This window comes from Rhinichthys klamathensis, unplaced genomic scaffold (assembly GCF_029890125.1).
Source record: "Rhinichthys klamathensis goyatoka isolate OS25496 unplaced genomic scaffold, OSU_Roscu_1.1 h1tg000266l_1, whole genome shotgun sequence".
Taxonomy (NCBI): Eukaryota; Metazoa; Chordata; class Actinopteri; order Cypriniformes; family Leuciscidae; genus Rhinichthys; species Rhinichthys klamathensis.
The window spans coordinates 782,592-800,169 of record NW_026606787.1 but is presented as its reverse complement, the minus strand read 5'-3'; the positions used below and the strand labels follow the sequence as shown (position 1 = coordinate 800,169).

General features: G+C 39.1%; 1 protein-coding gene across 31 annotated transcripts in view; it reads left to right on the top strand.

Moving 5' to 3' along the window:
• Positions 1 to 589: 589 nt before the first annotated feature.
• Positions 590 to 17,578, top strand: part of rimbp2b (RIMS binding protein 2b) — a 193,837-nt gene continuing 176,848 nt past the window's right edge. For 30 of the 31 annotated variants that reach the window (XR_008809107.1, XR_008809106.1, XM_056267904.1 and 27 more), the window contains exons 1-2: positions 6,702 to 6,785; positions 7,867 to 7,998. Coding sequence is in view for 29 of the 31 variants with exons in the window: in XM_056267904.1 (XP_056123879.1) it covers positions 6,783 to 6,785; positions 7,867 to 7,998 (135 nt within the window). In the remaining 2 variants the exon portion in view is untranslated. Of the gene's footprint in view, positions 820 to 6,701; positions 6,786 to 7,866; positions 7,999 to 17,578 lie in introns of those variants that run through there. The other variant, XM_056267898.1, reaches the window with a different exon arrangement.

Genomic DNA, 17,578 nt, shown 5'->3' with positions numbered 1-17,578 from the left:
TATTTCACAATATTACAGTTTTTACTATATTTTAAATCAAATAAATCTTGGTGAGCATAAAGGTCTCATTTAAAAAAAATCTTACAGGCCACAAACTGTTTAATGGTATAGTAAATATTGCTTTCTCTACAGTGTCAAAACTAAAAATCATATGCTTTATTATTTACATTATCTTCTTTTGCATGGTATCGGTCAACTGATAATTCCATATCCAGAATGTCCAGAAAACACTATACTGTACCGTTGTTTTAATGAGAAGTCCTCAACACTCTTTGTTGATGACATCATCCTCACCGTTACCATGAGAACCTCAGTATGTGTGACAAAGCTGAAGCAGGTGCATATATTGATGCTCATGGGATTTTACCCTGGACGCACAGCAGCTGGGGAACACACTCACATACATTAGACACTCTAGATGCTGTCTCTGAAATCCATATGCACATACACAGCATGATGAAAGCTGAATAAATGCCTGTCGTGACATGACACTTTCAGGACATCATATCTCTGCTATTGGGCTGTGAGTGGGCAGAAGTACAGACATTATGTAACTCAAATGTTCCTGCTTCAGAGACAGTAAAGAGAGCATCCACACACACACACACACAAACATGCATGCATGAGAGAGAGCCAGTGAGAAATAAATAAATGAAAATCTCACCTGACCTGGTTAGGGTGAGTGAATACAAAGATGAAGCTGAAAGGGGAGACAGTGTTTGTAACGGTGAGTCAGTGCTCCTCTCTCATTCTCTGTGTGAGTCACTGGAGCAGCAGCGTACTGTACTGGAAACCACAGGGAAGGACAACTAGGAAAACGTGAGTTCATTATAGGTATGAATGAGGATTTTCATTTTAAACCCTCTTGAGAGAGGTTGATTTTCTGTTGAATGAATCCAATGGCTATCAAATGCTGCGTGAAATATATATCTTAAAAATAAACATTCTTTATTGGCATCTATGGTTCCATATGAGGAACCTTTAAACATCCATGGAAACTTTTCATTGGATAAAACGTTCTTTATAGTGGGAAAAGGTTCTTGAGATTAAATTGTATTTCACTCTAAGAAAAAAAAAGGGTTCTTTTAAGAACTGTTCACTGAAAGGTTCTTTGGGGAACCAAAAATTGTTCTTCTATGGCATCACTGTAAAAAAAAAAAAAAAAAAACTTTTGGAAACTTTATTTTTAAGAGTGTAGCCTTGATTATTATATTACGTTTGACGTTTTAATTTCATTTGAAGTTTAAGAACAAGACCAGACTCGTGTTTAACTATTGAAATGAATTGTGGAATAGACATCTTCACACGTTTCATCTTCACTTGTTGACTTAGTATTCTGACTAGTTCTTTGACATGACGGCTGTTTTTTTATTTCTAATATTGAACATAGAAAAGTTCCTTTTAATATTTTGACAGGGGAGAATACATGAACTGAAGAAAATGGATTAAAGTCCTGAATGTTTTTTGGACACTTGTGAATAGTGCAGGATTATTTATGGACAAACAAAAGCATGGAAGTTCCAGTTAAAAGAAAGTTTCAGAAGAAAACGTGCTGTTGTTTCATAGAATATCAGTCAATAACATGGGCTTTATGATATGGATATTGTGGATATCGTATATTGTGAAACGACAGCTGAAAGACTGTCTAATTGATGTGTTGTTCAGTCTATCAGTCATAGAAAATTTTTTATTCTTAATGACTAACTTTGTGCCATCTCAGAATTATTTATTAAATTAATTCAAATATTTTGAGATATACACTACTGGTCAAACGTCTATGGTCAGTAATGTTTTCTTAAGCAGTAATGATGCATTAAGCAGCACAACTGTTTTCAACAACAACAACAATAAATGTTTCTTGAGCACTAAATCAGCATATGAAGTTCAGCTCATGTTTTGCCCTTACAGTCCTTTTCATTTATGACAGCAACAGGGCTGATTTTTTTTTGCTTATACAGCACGGAAAATTTGGGAAAACTATGCTGGGGATAAAAAGAAATAGAAAAAGAAAAGAAAAGAAAATAATTTTACTGGATTGTTGTCAATGTGCTAAAAAAATGTCCTTAAATAACACATGCTGTAGTGAAATTAAATGAAAATTGTGTCATTACTTACTAACCCCCAAGTTGTTCCAAACCTGTATGAATGTCTTTCTTCTGTTGAACACAAAAGAATATATTTTAAATGAATGTTGGTAACAGACAGTTGATGGTAGCCATTATTTACTTCCATAGTAGGAAAAAAATAGTATGGAAATCAATGGCCACCGTCAACTGTCTGGTTACCAACATTCTTCAAAATATTTTATTTTGTGTTCAACAGAAGAAAGAAACTCATAGAGGTGGAACAACATGAGTGACAAAATGACATTTTTGGGTGAACTATCCCTTTAAACCTGGGGCCTATACCATGAAGCCGGTTTAGGTGGCTAGCCAGCTATGTTTCAGCTTAGTTTCCGCCAACCCTGGGTTTTAGGTACTAAAGTAGCTCGGCTTTAATCGGTGTTCGTTGCCATGGTACCTTACGCTGCACGGCTAACCTGCTCCGGGGCAGGTTAATGGTGCGTTCTATTATAGCCAACGAACCGACTCGGACCTCGGATATGACGTCACGTCCACACTTCAAGCGTTCTATTATGTTTTGGGCGTCCGAGTCGGAGAAAAAAATGGACGCCACCCGTTGTAATGGTAGCACTGGCTGAGTACCAGGCGCTCCAAAATAAGTATGTGCTTCACCTTACAGAACACCGAGGAAGAACTTGAACTTGAAAATGTTCACTTTATTTCATGTTTTTCATGTTAATCTTCTGTTAGCAACGCTAGCAACGTAGTAATTGCACTCACAACAACCGATTCCCATACCTACAGGGGACGCAGTAATACGAGTGATTATAATCATCATTTAAAATACCAAAGCGGTTCAAAAACAATGAAAACAATTCAAACTTTCAAGTCACACAGGGCGCAGCCATCTTGAATTCCGAAACGGAATTGTTGCTCGGTGTCCTCACGGTTGTCCGACGTCCGAGAGGAGAAATCCGAGGAAAGGGGGCGTGTTGCTACGCAACGTCTGTCTTCCGATTCGGATCTCCGAGACGGATAAATAATAGAACGCGACATAAGTTCTGGATTCGAGATCTCAGACTGAAGTTTGACCAATCAGCTGTGAGCAAAGAAACATATAGGTGACGTAACTAATTCCCAGTGTTTGTTGCAATGGCTTTACATTTTCTTTAAAATCCTGTGGACATCTCAGCGCAAATTGTTAGACGAGCACATCGTAGAGAAAGAGTTTTTAGCCGGACAAAATCCCCTTGCCTTTTTACCGATAGTGTAGGCCATGAAAGATACAGATTTTCTGCGGAAGGAATATCTTATCTTTGCGAACTTCTTGAGCCGCACATAAATAATTTAACACATCGAATTCATGCACTTACTGTACCATAAATGGTATTGCGTTGCGTTTTTTTGCAAGTGGTAGCCTACATACTTGCACGATCGGTGCACAGAATCTAGGGAAAAACACGGTTTGTCGAACCATTCGTAAGGTGGTCCTCGCTCTGCAGGAGTACATTAATAGTTTAATAGTGTTCCCCAGACATGTATTGACCATGTCCATAAGAGAGGGTTTTTATAAAATTGCCGGTAAAATATATTGATAGGGTGACATCACGTTTTTTTTTTTTTTTGTTTTTTCCAAAAGCAAATTTCACAAATGTAGCCTACTATATAATACAGTAGCCTACATGTTAAGCATTATTTTAATCTTATGATAGGATTCCCTATAGAGTCATTGGAGCAATAGCCTGCACACATGTTGCAATCTCCACTTCTCTAGGAGAACATGAGGCAGATTATGTTAATAGAAAGTCTTTTCACAGCCTTAATGTTCAGGTAGAGATTATGTGAACATGTGAAATTATTATTTTCTGTGAGATGAATCTTTAAATTAATAGTAAAATTAACAGATAACAATCTACTTTCCGTGAGAATGTTGTGTCAGCGCTTTGAGGAAAGCTAGTTAAATTTGGTACAGTACAAAACACTACACAATAACCCCCTATCATGACCCTCATGTGTAAGTAAAACCATAGGAAAAGTTAGAGATGATCTTTGGCATCCTAAAGGCACGTTTCAACTGTCTTCGGAGCTTAAGAGTCACCAGAGTGGGCATCACAGATAGTGACCGAACGGACAACATGACGGTAGTCTCGTATATAAATCGTCAGGGTGGACTCAGATCGAGCTCCCTGCACTCGATGGCCAGGGAGCTCCTCCTATGGTCCCAGCGCAACCTGCGCTCGCTGAGAGCAGCGCATGTGCCAGGTGTTCTGAACCAGGGAGCGGACATGCTGTCCAGAGACAAAGTTCTCCCAGGAGAATGGTCTCTCCACCCCCTGACGATTCAGTGGTTATGGCAAACCTTTGGCAGAGCAGAGGTCGACCTCTTTGCCTCCAAGGAAAATGCGCACTGCTCTCTCTTCTTTTCAAAGAGCACAGACGCGCTCGCCCAAATCTGGCCGAGCCGCCCGCTGTATGCCTTCCCTCCGGTCGCGATGCTACCTCAGGTCATCAGTCGGATCAGGGAGGAGAAATGTGCAGTGCTCCTGGTAGCCCCACTCTGGAAGAACCAGACGTGGTTTCCAGAACTGATGCAGATGATGCAATCTACCCCATGGCCGATTCCACTGAGGCTAGACCTCCTCAGGCAGGCCAACGGGATGATCCTCCATCCCCGCCCCGATCTGTGGGCCCTCCATGCATGGCCCCTCAACGGGTTCCCGGGAACCTCCCCAGTGGAGTGTTGAGAACCATCACTGAGGTGCGAGCGCCCTCTACGAGGCGCTTATATGCCCAGAAATTGAAGGTGTTCAGTGACTGGTGTAAATCCAGGAACCTGAACCCTGAGACATGCGAAGTACCGAGTGTGCTCGTTTTCTTACAAGAGCTGTTGGAGGCAGGCCGCACCCCCTCCACGCTCAAAGTATATGTGGCTGCCATAGCGGCATCACACGACCCCGTAGAAGGACGCACACTAGGGAAAAACTACCTAGTTGTTCGTTTCCTGAGGGGCGCCAGGAGGATAAATCCCCCACGCCCCCCCTCAGTGCCGATCTGGGACCTGGCCACGGTCCTGGACGCACTCAAAAGTGCCCCGTTCGAACCCCTCCGAACTGTGCACCTTAAACAGCTCTCGCTCAAAACTGCTCTCTTGCTGTCTCTCGCCTCGGTCAAAAGAGTGGGCGACCTGCACGCGCTGTCATCAAGCGCTGCCTGCCTGGAGTTTGGACCTAACGACAGCAGAGTTGTCCTCAGGCCAAAACACGGGTATATTCCTAAGGTGCTCTCTACACCCTTCAGAGCACAGGTGATATCTTTGGCCGCACTATCGTCTCCAGCGGACGAAAGCGACGCTAATTTACTCTGCCCGGTCAGGGCGCTCAGAGTATATTTGGAACGTTCTGCCCTGTTCAGACAGACAGAGCAATTGTTCGTATGCTTTGGTCGGCCGCACCAAAGGTCTCGCTGTTTCAAAGCAGAGAATATCGCGCTGGATAGTTGATGCTATAGCGCTGGCTTATGAAGCCAAGGGCCTTCAGGGAACCGAGTTACGTTAGTAACCGAGTCGCTCTCGCTCTATCCATATCGAACGCGATTGGTTGTTCGGTGCCAACGTCACTTTGGTATGTGCACACGCTCGTGGAGTAATCATAGCTTAAGATCAAAGCCTGAGTTGACAGAGAAAGTTGATGAGCTGCGTCATGGTACCAATAAAGCCTGATTGCATCGGTTTGGTTTTGTCAACTCAAAACTAATAACTCCGAGTTTGTTAAGCTCCCTTCATGGTACAGGCCCCTGGTGTCAGTTATGTATTGTTTACACACATTTTCATGAGGAACACAAAAGTGGCCATTTCGTCACGGAGTTACTTTTTATGTAATTAGGCTATGTAATCAAACATACTCTGTTTAAGAGCAAAAATAAAAGTAAATATATACAAAAATACCAAAATAAAAATTTGTAAATAAAAGATGTTGCAAACAAAAAGTCTTTTAATTACAATAACAACGTTATGTAATAAGTGGTATAAAAAAAAAAATCATCAAAAATTGCTCCGTTCTGTACAGTTGTCAATGTCAATTGTTTAATTATTTTCAGTGTGTGATTGTAAAAAAAAAAAAAAAAACACAAAAGTGCGTGCATATTTCGTGGCCTGACCCTTGTAAAGCTCCAGCGGGCTTTTCTGTAAGGCTCGGAGGGGAGAGTGTTCTGCTGTTCTTGCCTCAGGCAGCGTCCTCAGTTTCCAATGGACTGCTATCGAGTGACTCTATTCATAGCCCTTGTCCTGTCCCGGGCAAACCATGTGGCCTCTCAGCAGTACTACACCGCACATCTGTCCAGAGAGTCCAGACGCTTTCCAATGCTTTCTCCATTATCATTTAGTCAGACTTATTTAAAAAGCAATACTATCAGAGGGGATTATGTACACCCCCTGAAAGGGCTTCTTCCTTTCCTGTCTCTCCTCAAGCCGCTTTCTTCACAGCCATTTTCTGTACAGTAACAATATAATCCAGCGCCCGCTCTTATGTAACTTCAGCGAAGTGCAGACATTAATAATCCCACGCGGCCTGTGGCCTGTGGCACGCGGGCTCTGTGACATCACCGTCAGCAGGAGTGGAGTATGACTAGAGGACTGTGGGTAAACACGTTTAAGAGCAGGACATGATGGAGCGGTTTGCTGGAGTTTACAGAGATGTGTAGATTATTCATAGATTATGGGCCATGGTATGTACGGATGTGTGGATTAAGACCTAATTGATTTGTAGATTACAGCATTGTGGATTGTGTGTCATGCAGTATAGGCTACACTAAATTTTAGGAGATGATTTTAAACGTATTTGTATCGTCTTTAGGTTTTATGTTTGCATGTATTATGTTTGCTTAGGTTATTAGGGATTATTGGATTAATAGGGAATGGGAATGTAAAATATTATCTATGGATATGTGTTTATAAGAATGATTTATGTTGTGCATGCAGGGGACATTGATGTTCATGCTTATGGCTCAGCCTCAGTGTGTGTGTGTGTGTGTGTGTGCGTGTGCGTGTGTGTGTTTGACTGCACCAGGGGTCTGTGCATGATCTCAGACGTCTGGGGGGGATTTGTATGCATTATGTAAAAAGTGTTTGTGTATGTGTGCACATTTTTTGCTTGCGTTTGTGTATGTGTGGGTAGGGGAGTGTTGTACCATTTTGTTTCTCTGTCTGTTTTACTGCTATGTGTCATTTAATCTGCCATTCAAATGTTTGGGGTTGGTACGATTTCTTAATATTTTTTTTTATTTTTAAAGAAGCAATTTATGCTCACCAAGGTTGAATTATTTAGTTAAAAATACAGTAAAGATTACTATATATATATATATAGTTAATGACAATCTTCATGCACCCACGCCACTAGGTGTCAGAAAAGAGTCCAAGACAGCTGGAATAAAGAAGAAATAAGCGCACCATGTGCTTCAATGTCATCAAGTTAAATAAACAAGAGAATGTAGGGCTACTAATAGGCACTAGTTATGTTATTTAGCGTCCATTGACATCAAATTATAACCAGATGTGGAATTTTACTTGTACCAAAATTGTTTGTTTTTATTTGTTTATTTGACTAAATACTATTGTTTTGTCTTGTAAATCCTCTATATTTGAGACTAAGACAGAGATTTAATACTTGTACTGTCACACCAGGGGAATAGTGATCATGAATAATAGTAATTGTACCCCTGTTGCACATTTTCTAGTCTAGTTAGCTAAACTGGTGTTATGACTCTCCCTGGCCTATGGATGTTTAAGTGACGTGTATCTGTCCTGTAGGAGATGATGGGGGTTGAAAGGCAGTGTGAGGTGGAGGTACTAAAACAGCCCCAAAAGGAGTTACAGTGTGTCCGAAAACAGCTGTCAGTCAACTCTAACAGAACCAATGGACCAGGCAGGACCAAGGATCAGGTAAGTCTTTGGGTTAATCAAAAAATACACCCCAACATTATCATTAATTGTTTGTGTTTTTAGATGTTGTATGGACTTGATTGCAAAATGTGTGTGTATATATTAATCATAATGTGAGTACTTCAGTCAGTGAAAGGTTAGCTTTTTTATTTTTTTGAATGAAAGATCAAAAGGATAAACAATGCACATTTATTTTCAAAGCCTTCTTTGAGCAAGGTGCGCCAATAATTCTGACCTGGACTGGACTGTGTATATATATATATATATTTGAGATTAGCTTGGTTTAGATTTTAGAATTGAAATGAAGGATGCATGAATCTGCTAGTAATGTCTAGTTTTGGTTCAGAGCTGTGACCTAGGCATTATTGGATTAGTCTGTGTCCTGGTCATGGTTTGGTTTTCTGAGGACTTGGCCTACTCCCTCTTCAACCCTTTTCCACCCCTCCTTTCCCTCGCACCCTCCATCTGTTCTTTCACCAAGAAAAAAAATCACGGACTACTTTCTGAAGTCACTTGATGACCTGTTGTAAGCTTTGTAAGCAGCTAGTATCATGAACATTTAGGAGCACCTGTGGCATTCCTTTGAGTAACAGATCAACATTCATCATTTGACTTATCATTTGTAGCTTGTTGAAAGATCAAATTGTACAGTGGGTCTTTTTGTGGCAAAGTAGCCATTCAGTTGGCTCCAGTCTCTTATTTAACAGAGGTGAAATCGATCCTTCACTTTAAACCTACAGTGCTTATGAACAGACACGTTTTCTGCTTCAGATCTGAAGAGGATGGAAATTGCTCACTTATACTCAGGGCAAATAACATTTACTTGGCTGGAGTGTTTTAGAGATGTTAATGAGGCCTGCGATGTACTCGGGGTCTAGATGTGCCTTTTAGAGATGGGAATCAGTGCAGGTTTATATAGAGTGTTGCCATATTTGGCTGTGGTTATGCAATGCTAGATGTCCCATGAGACAGCAGAGCGCTCTTTTGGGAGAGACTGAGGGAGACAGAGTAGAATGACTGCCCACTTAATAATTGTTGGGTTGCCAGGCAGCAGTTTAATGAGTATCCAAACAAGTCAAGCTTGTTTTTCTGTCTAGTTTGTAATTTTATTTCCATGTATATTTCTTTCTTAAATCTCATCTTCTTTGCTGGACACGCTGCTGTATTCATGCACCGTATTCATTTGTTTCTGTTGGCATTTTAGTAATTGTGCAATACCTGTGAGAGGCACAGAGGGCAGTCTTGTCCTATTGTTTCATTGCTGCGTCCGGGGAAACCCTGAACCATCCAAATAATCCTCCTTAATACCCTGCTGCTCCTGCATCCCTGATCTCTGATTGGCCGCGGCTGCTGGGAACGGTCCTGCCACTGCACAGTGGGAGATAAACGATTGGCCAGACTCACTCACTGGCGGAAAGAGTAAGCGAGCACGCATGAGAACAGGAGAGAGAGGGTTTACAGGGTTTCTCACAAGGGATCCTCATTAACAAATCCGCCTTCTGCAGTCAAATCGCAGATATGTGTTAAAGCATGTACTGTAATACGCAGACATACGCTGAGTATGTACTGAATTCTCGACCATTGATGAAGCATGTTCCTTAGATAATGCAGGTGTGTAGTATAAATACATTTCCGCCCGGGCATAATACATCCGCCATGTTGGAATTGTCACCTGACCCGGATGTTCTTTGACGTTTGAGCCATGGCCACATGGGATAGTAAAGTGTTCACTTGTTGCACACAGAATCTCTGCTGAATACTACTATTCAGACACCCTTCTAATTAGTCATACTGATTTTTGTATATATATATATATAGTATTGTGTTTATATGTGCAAGAATATTCTAACATTTATCAGAATTTTGTCATTATGTAAGTGTCACATAAAGACATTAACCTGATTTCCATAATTAGATGAATCCAATATTCCAGTTACTAGAAATCTGAATCAGACCACTTGCATATGCCTATATTAATCAGAATTTAGGTTTGTGTAAAAACAAATATTTGTGATATCCATTGTAACTTAACATTAATCTGCAACAAAGGTAATTCTGGGTCATAAAGAAACTAAATAGTTGAGCTATTGAAGAAACACATTTTTTTGAGCAAGGATGAGGTATGTTAAAGTCCCATAGTGACAGATCTTAAGAAAATGAATGAAAATCTTATTGAAAAAGAAAAAATGTAGGCGGGGAGCCGGGGACTTTGTTCAGTCCATCAGTTGTTGATTGGATGGAGGAGGATCTGAATGTGAGCTTCCAGTCAATTGTAAGAAAGGGGCGGGGTTTAAGCGGACTAAATTATTGGAGAAGTCTGGCATACATCACCAGCGAGAAGTCTGTTGTTTTCACTGGAAGAGGTTGAGTTATGACATTATAATTAAACAGTAAAAAATTATTAAAAATAAATCAAACATATACATGGATGCAGTGGCGTAGGTTTGATTTTGAAATTGGTGGGGACGGGGACATCAATATTTAATATATTTAAAGTTTTGATCGAAAATTTTGCTAGGGATATTTCAGTGTCACTGGATATTGGTAGGGACACGTCCCTAGCGTCCCTACTAAATTCTACGCCCCTGCATGGATGAATTGTTCACAATAAGATTAATTCATTTAAAAATGATTTCATCCTTGAATTTTCATCCTTAAAACGTCATGGAGACGGGAAGGACATAAATGAGAATTGAGGTGTATGGGTTAATCTAATGTATTTAGGATTATTCTGATAGCTGTGTAACTTGGTCTAAGGTTTACTACAATATTGACCTTAAAATGAGAAAATGATGTTTATGTAAATGTAGCCAGAGATGGGGGAATGGAGTGTGTAAGAGAAAATTCAAAAACACCGTATTTGACCTTGTCAGCTCCAGTCATGGCCCTCCAGGGCGGATGGGTGATGCTCACCTGGAAGATAATGCAGATGCACAGCATTTGGCATGAGAGACGGGTATTTACATCAGAGATATCAAAGTGAACCAACAACGCACGACTGTTCTGCTGTAAGCTGCACTGGCTCTGCACTTGTGCGTGCTTCTGTGAGTGTGTGTGGTAAAGGGAGATGGAATAGGCCAGTGGTGTTCACATATCTTCTGATCCAGCACACATGTAGAGCGCTCAAAGCGCGCGCTAAATGCAGAGTGTATTCGTGTGCTGCGCTCTTCCAGCAGTGTGTGAGTGAGTGAGTGCGCGCGCGTGCGGTCTCCTCAGTACCGCCCGCTCGAGCGCTTTTCCCTTCCCGACGGTCGCTAATGAACCGTTTTAAGCCCGGATAGCACGGACAGCGGACCGGAGCCGTCAGCCGCCCCTTAATATGACACAGTTGGACGCGGCTGTCTTTACGGGAATCATCTTTTAACGGAAGAGCGGCGAAAGAGGTAGAGTCGCTGTCCATCGCTTGTTTTCGTGCACGCGCTCAGCTGATTTGAGAGCATGTTGTGTTGATAGGTGAGGTATTGGATGGTTTGGTCAGACATGCCTTTAAATTTGTTACAATTTGGTTGTTTTGTCGGTTAGATGTTAACGTTGCTGCTTTGGATGTAAATTTTTATGATGGCTCGTGCTCGTGTGGTTGTCTGCACTATAACCTTATAAATACAGACGGTAGTCTGCATGCTGTATTAAATGTGCTGAAAACATTATTCAGGATTTCTCTGCCAGTGAAACACATGTCTGTGTGGGGTAGGTTTGTCCAAAGCCATTTTATATTGCAGCACTGCTGAATATCTCACAGTAGCTTGTACTATTAAAGAGATAGCCCATCACTTCTGAGCTCTTCAAACTCCCTCTAGATTTCTCTGTCATAATCAGAGACAGTTCTTTATTTTAGTAACAATTAAACGTGTTATTCATTTTTAAACAACCTAAAAGTGATATGTGACGCCGGGGCTAGTTGTCACAGGGGTTATGTCTCATCCAAAAGTCCAATTACACAAATGTGTTTTTTCTTTGAATGTTGATTTCTAGTTAAAACCCTTCGTACATGATTAATATAAATATATATATATATATATATATATATAGGCCTATATAAAATAAATATATATATACATTTATACAATTTATTAATTATAATTCATAAGCGTTTTACTAACCAATATCAAAAAACTACAGACGTGATATTATTAGTCACCATGAAATCAAAATTGACAATTCCTATTTTTTATGTAACATTGCCGTATTTATTATAAATGATTTATCTGTGCACATCTTTTTTATTATTATTATTTTTTTTAATTCATATGCCTACTTAATCTTTAAATATCAAAATAACCTCCCCTCCTTCTTGCAGCGACTTCTCTTCTCTTCTCTGATGACGTGTTTACTGGCGAAAGGGCGGGACAACCTGTCAATCACATGACATCACTGCAATAGCAAACCACAATGATCCAATCAATTCCTGATGGACTAAAAAAGTCCCGCCCTACATATTTTCTTGTTGCTGTTTCGCTTGGATATTTGTCACAATAGGGAAGAAAAGACTATTGCTACTTCCATTTCATGCTGACTTTAAGTACTTTAATATAATAATCGTTCAGTACCATGATAATTATGAAAGCACCATAATCATGCAGCATGATACTGTATGAGTACTTTTTTGTAAAGGGATTTCATTTTTAGCATCATATCAGTTGATGTCAGATCGATCTGTTTTGACAATGAATTTGTGTCTAGGGGAAAGGAGCATGACACATTTCATGCACAATTCACATGTTATCCTGAATTAATTTCAATCAGCAGCAGCCAGTTTAATAGTTATGGTTTTTCTATTAATTCCAGTTGCTTTATATCAAATGCATTTCGTCTAACCGCCAAAAAAATTCATTTCAAACACATGCAATCACCCATGTGCTTTTTAATTATCAATACAGTCTATATTAGTCTATACAGGTATAGATTAAAATAAGAATATACTGCTTTAAAGAAAAGATTGTACAGTTGGTACTTGGTATTGTTTTGTGGTCTCCGTAATAAGGTAAATGCTATTAAGCAGGGTTTTTTCTGTACTAATTGACATACAGTAAATTAATTCCAAGAACAATGATGCAATGTGGTATTATATATCAGGGGCACAATGATGATATAGTATTGCATTCTCAGTAAGTTTTCACATCTTGGATCTTGCCTTGTGGAATAGAGTTTGTAACCTTCATGCAAGCTTCTGAGCATTAGCAGTAGTATTTAGGTGAAGCTGCTATGGAATAGGCATATTATCATACGACACCTATGCTGATACGAATGCTGAGTGTGATGCTTTTTCATTTTTCATTTTAAAATCCAGTGTTTATGATTTTGATTGTATTAGAAAGTTGAATATGTTGTTGTGCTGTTGTAAACCACTTTACACCAACAGCCTAAATTACGTGAAATGTGTTCTCTCAGAGCTCATATAATATTAAAAAGAATATAACACCCTTCACACACAACTTCAGCCTCAACCATCCCAGCATTCTCTCTCTCTGTCTACAATCCCCCACTTGTTTTTTGTTTCAGTCATGTCATCAGTAAAAATTAGTTCAGTGAATTTGATTTGAGCATTGCAGATTGCAGGTGAAATATGTGATTTTGTGCGCCACTAATGATGCATATTTCAAACAGCAATTTAAGTGTCTTTTTGAGGTTTAGCTGGTTTTACTGGAAGATACCATAACTACACACTCTCTATATGTCTCTTTCACAATTATTTGCAAGAAACATGTTTGAACTGTTGCAAATATTTAATTATATTATAGCAGATGTTTTACTAATGCCCAATTTTGCTTTGGAGGGGCCTTAAAAGTGCAAAATGGACTCAAATGTATCCTTGTCTGCTGTCTTTTACGTCACATTTCAGGACTAATGAAGGGTTTGGGACTGTGCATGTTCGCACCGGCCAATCAGCTTACAGTAGCATTCTTTAGGTATTATAGAGTGTAACAGTCCTGTTCCAAAAGTAAAAATCCCATTTATTTTCTCCATTGAGAATTGATTTTTAACAATAACTTATAAACCTTTAAAGACAGACCTACTGTGAGCTACTGTATGAGGTTATTATTCAATGGTATGTATATGTTTTTGTCGAAGCCATCAGCCCTCATCGTTTCAACTTATTTTTAGATAATTGTGTTTAACGACGTAATTCCTAGTGAAAAAACTACATTACCCATGATTCTGTAAAGAACTCCCCATCAATCAGTGCATCAAAACAAGCAAATTGCGCCAAACAAACTGCAACACCCTCAAACACTGAAATATTTGTATGTATGCAGATTTTGCAATGAACTTAAAATATATTGATTCTGTATATTTGTAATCAACATGTTTAAATCAATAGTTTTATATTTCTCCATAGTTTATAATCCGATTGTCAATTGCAATGCTTTGTCTTTTTTGTCCAATTTACAAATACTTTTTTGCTTCAAATCAATCAGTTTGTAATGTTGTGATTCACCTCATATCTGACTGTTTTGGTTCATGGCTTATTACACAGCCCCGCCCATTACATGTGGAAGAAAAAAATTGATATGGTGGCCACAAATTAAGATTTTGCTCCCACCATGTATTAATTCGTGGCCATGTGTTAATTAAGATGTATGTAACTTTTGGCCTTCTAGCGATTAAAAAACAAAACTGCATGCATTTTGCAGAAGAACATTTTTGGTTGTGCTTTGGCTCTGCGTGACTGTGCGGATGAATATGGTTATCCTACTGCTCATAAAACATTCACTACTAGGCTCAAGAGATATAACCAGTTGGAAAGGATCTCAAGCTGACTAGCTGAAAATGTTACTGTAGCTTTACCCACTAATAGACACAATACTTCCTTTAAAATAAATAAACAGCACAGCTACAACAACCATAATGAAAACTCTGTTAGAGAGCTACATATGGCAATTTATCTGTTCAATAAAATACCTTACTCACCTTTTGAGTAATAAAAACACTATCACTTTTACAACATTTCAAATCCATCAGTTCTTGCCATCTGTAAAGCCAAGCCAATCTTGATAATCGTTTTATTACGAGCTCTGCGGCGTTCTATTTTTGTTAGCAACTTCTCTGTTCTGTGTTTAAAAAAAAAAGATTTAGCGTGCTCCACATCAACCTTTCTTACTCGTTTTGACAACTAAACTATACCACTCACACATGCGTCAAAGTAGCCAGAGCAACGTTTCTCTATTTACGAGTATGTCGGGACACGCATGGACGAGTGACAAATGTACGAAATTTTGCGCAAAAAGCATACCTAAAATATAAACTCTTCTAACGATCTTACCATAGTGAATCAGGGTAAGACAAAAACACGATTTGGAAGAAGGATTGTGGTGTATTGACTCATTATTAAAATGGTGTTAATTTTGAACAAAAAAAGTTACCATCAATTAATATTTGTGAATTGAATTCCATTCCTTTAATTTAGTTAAATCATGGCCTCAATATCTTGTTTTCTTGAAAATAAAAATCACTCTATTTTTTAAATTAATGTTATAAATCTTATTGTGAACAATTTGTCCAATTTGTTAATAATTTTTTACTGTTTACTTAAAATGTCGGTAACACTTCCTTTTACAGTCCTGTTACCCATGTACATACTATGTACTTATTATAGTAATTACAATTACTGGGTAATAACTGGTACTAACCCTGAACCTACCCCTAACCCATGTACTTTCTAGGTAAGTACACTGTTAAGTACACGTAAGTACTGTACTGTAAAAGGAAGCGTTACCAAAATGTCATAACTCAACCTTCCAGTGAAAACAACAGACTTGTCTCGGGTGATGTATGCCAGACTTCTCCAATCATTTAGTCCGCTTAAACCCCGCCCCTTTCTTACAATTGACTGCAAGCTCACATTCAGATCCTCCTCCATCCAATCAACAACCGATGGATTGAACAACAATATCTCAATATCTTGTCTCTAGCTTATAACTCCTTAATAAGGACATGTTTAGTCCCTATGGGAAAAAAATTATTGGAAAAAGTACTTCTGCAACCTCTTAAAAAGTATGGCATTTTTACACTCTATTACAGACCTTTTTGGTGCTTTTACTAGTAGTACTAGTTAATGAATGAAGGAGGCAGGACTGGTTTGGTTATTAGGTCACATAAACTGTGCTCCTGACGCTTCAGATGTTTTTGTTTTTTTTAACTAATTAGGTTCTGAATCTATCACAGTTTATTCAAGTTTCATGAAGCAGAAGGTGTGTGAGAAAAATCTGATTAATTGTAACAATAGCAGAACAAGAGCCTTGTACAAGAGCAAAGAACCTTAAACCTCAACACAAAGAACCATTTCAGCATAGAAAGGCTTCATTATGTTGATATGATTTTAAATTGAACTAATAATATCATTAAAGAACCTTCATTTTGAGACTGTGCTGCAATATCTGGATTCTGGTGATGCTTAGTGCCCTGCTGGCAGTACAGGGCACGTGTCTTTCTCTCGCTCTTTTTCTCCCTCTGCCTCATTCCCTCCATCCCTGCCTTACTTATATGAACAGCGGCAGTCATGTCCAGATTACATAACTTGCTTCCCCCTCCCTTGTTTGTGTGGTCCAGTAGAAGGAAATGCTCAGTGTGGATCTCATTATGGTGTTGTTCGCCAGGGGTTAAAGTGCATTATGATCATACATGTCCTTTCTGGAACTGTATGCCCATCATATGAATCTCATCAGGCAGGTGCTTGTCACTACGTATCTATCGTTCTTTCGTTTTGCCTGAAATGCTGTGTTTTGGGGATTATATTAGATTATTCTACAGCGAAGAGGATTTAGATTCACTAGTGTCCACTCTGTATGTGTGCTGAGCTGTGATCTTTGTGACAGACAGCAGTCAGTTTGCAGCTGCTGGGAAAATGGACATGCTTTTGAATTATGAAGTATGTGTGTGCATGTGAGAGGAGGACAAGTTAAAAGGAAGAAAGATGGAGAGCCAGAGAGGAAGAGAAAGAAGGTGGAGCGAAGGAAAGAGCGTTAACACCAAGAGAAGACAGATGCCAGTCAGTGGCTGGGGTTTGCATGCAAATGAATTTGGAATATAATAGAGGAGGCTGTATTTATGTGTTTACGGACAGATGTTTTAGTGTGTAGGTGTGTTTGTGTGTTCACGCTTAAAGGAATAGTTTACCCGAAAATGAAATGAAAATGAAACTTCATGACATGTTGTTCCAGACATCTGTGGTTTCCTTTCTTGTGGAACACAAAAAGAGACATTTTGAATAATGTGCTAGTCACTCTTTTTAGTTCAGCTACAATTAATGAGGATGTTTTTATTGTTCATCGGCTGGAAAAAAATATTATAGTTGTGTTGTGGATTTCCCTATTCTCAAATTAGAACGATTATTAAAGGCAGAGGCTATTTGCACTAAGTGAAAATAGCAGTATTTTCTTTGTGCTGAGTGTTGTTAGATGCTATTTAATATTTAGTGCAAATAGTGGCAGATACTATTTATATATATTTTTTTTAAATAAATGCCTCTCTGAGCTGATATGCCACTGCTCCTGTCATCAGATGGGTTTCTTTTGTAAATTAGAGTAACCAGACATTGGTGGGCGGAGTTTATGTAGCCTAAGTATAGCCTCTGCCAACAAGG